Below are 6,585 nucleotides of genomic sequence, written 5' to 3'. Positions count from 1 at the left end.
GATATGACATACTGACCATATATGCTGATGTTGTAAAATGTGTTGATCCACACATTTAAGTGTGAGGTTGTAAAGCTTGAAAGTCCTGTTTGTAGCCGCTGGCCTCCAGGGCCTCTCTGACATATATAGGTTACTTACTTTTCCAGTATGTTTACACACTCAAGGTATTTGACTCTAGTTTATGGTGGCTCTCAATGTACAGAACAATGTTCAAGAAGATATATGTGGTTATACATCCAAGACGACACAGCTGTAAACATTAACGTATAACCTATATGTAGGTGTCAGTAAATACACATGCAGTACTATGTGAAATATTAGCCCACATGCAGCACCAAAAGTAGAATAATACAGTATCTCTGTAGCACAATTATTATGAAATGATTCCACAAGTTTACAATTGGATGAACTGATTTGGGTATGCTCTCACCTTTATGAATAGGCCTGACTGGTGAATAATTAAAACGTTGAAAGCAAGACATTCATTCAGGTTTATTATGTCGATCCATAGTTGAATTGGCAGGTGCAAATGTGCTTCTTGACCTTTGTAGGCAGTGATAGACAGCATCACCATGCAACTATCGTCTTCTCCAGATCAAATGAACACTATGACTTGTTGAAAAGTTGTTTCTTGATTTTTAAGAAAGAGCACAGTCTTGACAGAAAACTAATATTCATTGACAAAGTCTCCGTTGATACTTGTTGCTAGTAGTGCCTTGTCAATACAGCAGAACATTACATACAGTACGTATGGACAAATCAATGCCCATGTTGACATCTAAAGAATGCAGCCCGACAAACTTCTAACATGCACCATAATGCAATATTGGCATTCTGTGACCTGTATTTCCCATTAGGGATCGATAAAGTACAATTCCAACCCAGCACTGTTTCACTGGTGTCAATATATTGACCTGCTCTCCACAATGATGACTGTGGTCTGTTAGTCAAAGGTTCAGCAAATGAAAACTGGTGGAAAAAAAAGAACAGGGAAGTTGAGAGTTTCCTAAAATGTGCGTCATGTGGGTGAAACTGAGAATAGAGACTTCCATGTTGATAGAGAAAGACACTTTGTCTGTACTACTGCTGTTACACAGGCAATATTAAATAAGGAATTTTGGGATTCCTCTAGTCTGTTTTGGAATGGTTGGTGTTATTATTGGCCACATAGATGCTGGAAAAGTATGAAATGATTAGTGAATCAGCAGAAAATTAATCAGCAACAATTATGGTAGTATAGTGTAAGTCTAAGTATAGTGGTTTTTGATCTAGACCTGGTCTAATGTGGTCTGGATGGAAAAATATCAGTGAAATTGTGCTTTTTTCTGTTTTCATAAGCAAAATAAAGGTTTCACAAACATGAAAGTGGATTTAAACAGTGTTAAGGCTTTTGCTATGGTATCTTAACACTTTTTCATAAGTGTAAGTGGTGAAAAAATGGAGAATCAGCTGATAAATATTATTTATGTTTCCCTTTGTTCTCTCAGGCAACTGCCTGTCTTCCACTGTGTCAGTGATCAAATCAAACAGCCAATCAAAGGTCATGGTCAGTATTCTAAGTGACCAATCAAAGGAGCAGAATGTCCATTCCATCCCCCGGGTCAATTGAATATCCTTGGGTTTTTGAAAACAAGCATTTTGAAGTCTTGGAAATTGTGACGGACATTTTTCACCATTTTCTTACATGTATTAACCTGATGTGCCAGATGGTTTGTTACACAGAACCATCTGAGAAGTTATCCATGGGAACTGTTTGGAAAAAGGCAGGCACTTTCAAAGAATACTTGGCAGGTGATTGGATGAACCATCTGTTTATCACCATCTTACGTTGCAAGGCAGTTGCATTCATGACGCTGATTGGTCTGAACCACCACTGGTTCGGACACAGGCGTGTAACTTGAAGCCTGACAAGATGGGTTCTCGTGTGATGTCATGATCTCACAAATCCAACTGCCTCGCAAGGTAACACATTTATAGGCAAATTTTAAAAAAAATAAAAAAACAACAAATTAATAGAGAATGACAGCCCTATTTGGGAAGTATTATAACAACTTTTCATTGGAAGAAAACCTGACTATCTGTGCCAGTGACCTCAACCATGCTCAGTCCCTCAGTCACCTATCTTCTGTCTGCTATCTTTTCACTCTTCTCTCCACTTCCGTAACCATATCTTCTTGTCTTCCAGGTTTGCGGGCCTCCCTCCTTCTCTCAGCATTCTTCATGCTGCTAGGGGCTGCTCTACGGAGCATCCCGCTGACAGACCAGCCTCTCAGACGATGGTAAGGCTCCTGTGTAAACATAGTACCAGATGGTTTAGTGGAGTGAGACTGATGATGTCCTTTTAGAAAAGTTTTGGAGAGGAGGCAAAGATTGACTCGTGATCTTCAGTGCAGTCAGAAGCCTTCCATAATTTCCATAATTTAATTTAATCTAAAACAAATCTCTCTAACCCACCACCACAGCCAATTCAGGACCAGCTATGTGCATCAGGCTATGATCCAAAAGAACTTAATGCAAAAGTTAGGCCTTCTCTTTGTCTGACGTATAAAGAACTTTAATAAATTAGGATTTGTGAGTTGTGATATAATTTTATAATGAAGCCTAATGGCTTAAATGATACTCCAACCTTTCCTCTAGCACCACCATGGGATGGGCATTTTTGTTTTTTAGTGAAATGTCTAGGATCACCATATAATTTGGTACAGATGTTCAGGATCCCCAGAAGATGTATCCTACTGTCTTAGGTGGTCCCCCTGACTTTCATCTAGCACCATCAGTGGTTCACAGTGTTCACTTATCCAGTGAAATATCTCAACATATACTGGATTTGGCAGAACATTTTGTACAGACATACATGGTTCCCAGATGATGTATCCTGATGATTTCGATGATCCCCTTAATTGTTGTCTTGCGCCACTGCAAGCTTGAAATTTTTTGTGAAATGTCTCCACAAATATTGGATTGATTGCCATCAAGGTTGGTTCAGACGTACTTGTTCCTACCAGATGATTTGTAATAACTGTAGTGATCCCATAATGAGTCATTTTTTAGTTGTCTTTGGGGCAAAGGGCAGTGGCAAAAATGTTAAAGTCCTCTCTAGTCAAAATTGTTTTTTTTCTTCTTGTTCCTTTGGTTGGATATTTGAGCTTCACTGTGCAGAATGATGTATGTGTCTGACACTAGAAGGCTGTTCTCACACTAGACTTTGCAGTGAAGAAGAAGACATCTTTTGTCCAGCATTCAAACTATTGAAATGAAAATTATTAGCTTATTTACAGATTCTGGATTTTTCAATGAGGGACAAAGAGGAGATGTAATTTTTAAGATTTTTAAAGAGGTAATTCAACTTTTTTGTGGAAAAACATATCAGACAAAAAATTATTAGTAAAAGCAGAGTCTTTTTCTTCTGATCTTTAAGAATTAGTTTATTGTCACAAACATGATGAAATAAAGAAGCGTAGTGAAGCACTTGGATGAATATCAGCACAGCCTAATGCAACATGCAATAGTGACTACTATTGTGGCTAAGAAGGTCTTCTGCTGTATTCAGCTGCATAGATTTACAGGTCCTGTTCCTTTTTCATCAAAGTATAGACCTGTACCTGAATAGAGGGACAGTCAGGCAGCATTTGGCTGCCAGAGAACAGAATTCTGAAAGACAGCTCAATACTGTATGGTTCCTTTATTTCTTTTTTTGTGTCCTTGCTGCCAGTTTCCTCCCTTATCAGACAGCTCTTTGACAGGCCATCCCTGGAAAACATAAAAAGAATCCTATTATTCTTAGTGTTTCATTCTCGGTTTTACCCATGAGCTCAGTGTTCGTCTTTTAGTAGGTGCAAAAGCTCAGAGAAGGTCATTTCAATTATAATGTGTCTTTTAAAAGTGTAATGTCATTGAGTATTTCTGAGTGGTAATCTGTCTAATGATTCCTATTGGGCTCCACAATGAGGCAGTATATCATAAAATATCAATACAGAGAGGAAATTGTATTTCCATAGAATGAGTCACGTATCACTTTCACTCCATGGATTTGAGGTTTTTTTTTAAATCATTTTGGATTTCAAAGAGCAGATGAATCAATTTTGTTTTTCAATATCTTTCCCTCTGTGTCTCATGAGGCAGGGATAAGAAAGCCATTAGTGGAGTGAACAGCTAATGTTACAGTGATACAGGCCAAATGCAAGAAAAATAAAAAGCTTCTGTTGAAGTATATTAAGAAAGGGATAGATTCATGATTTCCTTGAGACAGTGCCTAATTTGAAAAAGAGTATTTACAATTTGCCATAAAATGTCAGGACTTGGATCTTGGATTTGTTGTCACTCTGTGGTTTTAGCGTCCTGTATGTGTGTGTTCCTCACAGCCCACTAATAGCTTTTATGGTCTCTTTCTACAACCTTGCGATCAGCGACGTGCTGTCACATTAGCCCATTTCTACATGCTTATACCAACATGTAGACTAAACTTGTTTGGTACATGTGCAGACTTCTTGTCTCGGACTGTTGACCTTGTATAGATCACTGCATTAGATAACATAATGTGGTCCTGCTAGTGTTTTACAGTGGCAACATTTACAGGCCACTTAAGGCATTAACTTTCCTATTGCCAACAAAACAAAGCAGCTTGTTTTGAGGAAACTTATATTTCAGTGAGAAACATAGTGTTTTTTTAATGGCTGAATCATAACTTTAATCCATCTCAACCTCTGGGATTCGTCATAGGTTTTAGTGGAGTAGCAATCGCCTAAATCTTCAGGATGTTGTATTTTGCTGTTTCTGGCCTGCCTTTTAATAACCTTCATTTAAACAGGGAGTTCCATTGAGAGCAAGCTCTCTTTTACAAAGATGCCCTGATTAGTGTACATATAAAACAATAAAAGCACAAAATTACAGTATACATCAACAGATTATACAACAAACAGGCCAAAGACATCGACATAAGGGACATATTCAATTCAAATGAAACACATGCATTCACACTGCTCTATGTTAGTCAAAAGAGATTTAAATTGATTAAAAGGGATAAGCTTGTCTAATTTTACAAGCAGATTGTTCCACTTGTGTGGAGCATAGTATTTGAATGCCATTTTCCCAATCTGAGTACTAACATGATGATTTTCGAGGACCAAATAGTCTTGGGACCTGGTGCAGTGTGAAAATGATCTATAGTTAAAAAGATATGTGAGATACCCAGGAAGTTTGCCAAGAAGTGCTTTGAAAATACAATGCAGTACCATTCTCTTCTCACTGCCAACGAATGCCACCCACCTTTCTCATATAGTATACAACGATGTGTTCTTAAGCCATCCCCAGTTATGAACCTAAGGGCAGAATGATAGACTGCATCGAGAGGTTTAAGAGTAGAGGCAGGAGAGTGCATATAAATTACATCACCATAGTCCATAATGATAAAAAGGTCTACTGAACAATTTGCTTTCTGCAGTTCTGGGTAATACATGCCTTATTTCTATGAAAGAATGCCAGTTTTGCTTTTAAGGACTTAGTCAGCTCATTAATATGTTTTTTGAAGCTCAGCTTGTCATCAAGCCAGAAACCAAGATATTTATAAGAGGATACTCTTTCAGTTGCTGTCTCATTAAGAGTAGCAATATTCACTTCAGTGGAACTGTTAGCCAGTTTTCTAGAAAACATCATGCATTTTGTATTATCTGAGTTTAACAATAATGTAAGATCAATTAAAGTTTTCTGTACAGCACAGAAATCAAAATATAAGTTTTGAACTGCCTGGGCATCAAAGGGTGCTGTTGTATAGAGAATAGCGTCATCCATGTACAGATGAATGGTACTGTTTCTAACATTTTCACTTAATTCATTTATAAAAAATTGTGAATAAAAGTGGTCCTAGAATACAACCCTGTGGCACACCTTTGTTAACTCTCATAAAGCTGGACTGATAGCCATTAGCCACAACAGCTTGTGTTCTACCACTGAGATAATCTGCAAACCAATTACATGACTTTTCATCAAATCCAATAGATTGCAGGTGTTTCAAAAGATTTTTGATTATCGACAGTATCGAAGGCTTTAGATAAATCAATAAAAAGGGCAACACAATCCTGCTTGTTATCTAATGCACTAACAACATTATTCAAAACTTTCAACGCTGCTGTCACAGAACTATGCCCAGGTCTAAATCTTGATTGATAAGTTTATAAAATGGAGTGTTGAGATAAAAATGTTCTCACCTGATCATTTACCAGTTTCTCTTAACACTTTAGCTACATATGATAGTTTAGAAATTGGTCGATAATTATTAGCTCATTGGACTGACCCCCTTTATGCAAAGGTAGGACGTAGGCTGTCTTCCAAAAGGGATGCTTTCTGTTACCACAGTTAGATTAAAAATACAAGTTAAGCATTCAATTAGAAATGGAGCTGCTAATAATAAAAGCCTTGGCTCTAACTGATCAGCCCCATTGGACTTTTTGGATCAATAGAACACGAATGCATCACATATTTTCTTTCCAACTGATGGTTGAACCTTGAACAATTTCATTGAATAAGGATGAAGTAGATTATGCAATAATGATTTAACCGCTTTCCAAAAATTTGATTTGTGATCCTCCA

The 6,585-nt window shown here is 37.4% G+C and overlaps 1 protein-coding gene across 1 annotated transcript in view; it reads left to right on the top strand.

The window, feature by feature from the left end:
- The window catches only part of slc49a4 (solute carrier family 49 member 4), a 54,752-nt gene that overhangs the window by 2,376 nt on the left and 45,791 nt on the right, over window positions 1–6,585 (top strand). Inside the window, exon 2 of the mRNA XM_067604445.1 lies at window positions 2,186–2,279. Coding sequence (XP_067460546.1) covers window positions 2,186–2,279 — 94 coding nt within the window. The remainder of the gene's footprint in view (window positions 1–2,185; window positions 2,280–6,585) is intronic.

This window comes from Thunnus thynnus, chromosome 11, assembly GCF_963924715.1.
Source record: "Thunnus thynnus chromosome 11, fThuThy2.1, whole genome shotgun sequence".
Taxonomy (NCBI): domain Eukaryota; kingdom Metazoa; phylum Chordata; class Actinopteri; order Scombriformes; family Scombridae; genus Thunnus; species Thunnus thynnus.
Note: the sequence above shows the minus strand (reverse complement) of the source record. Positions and strands in the feature narration are given on the sequence as shown.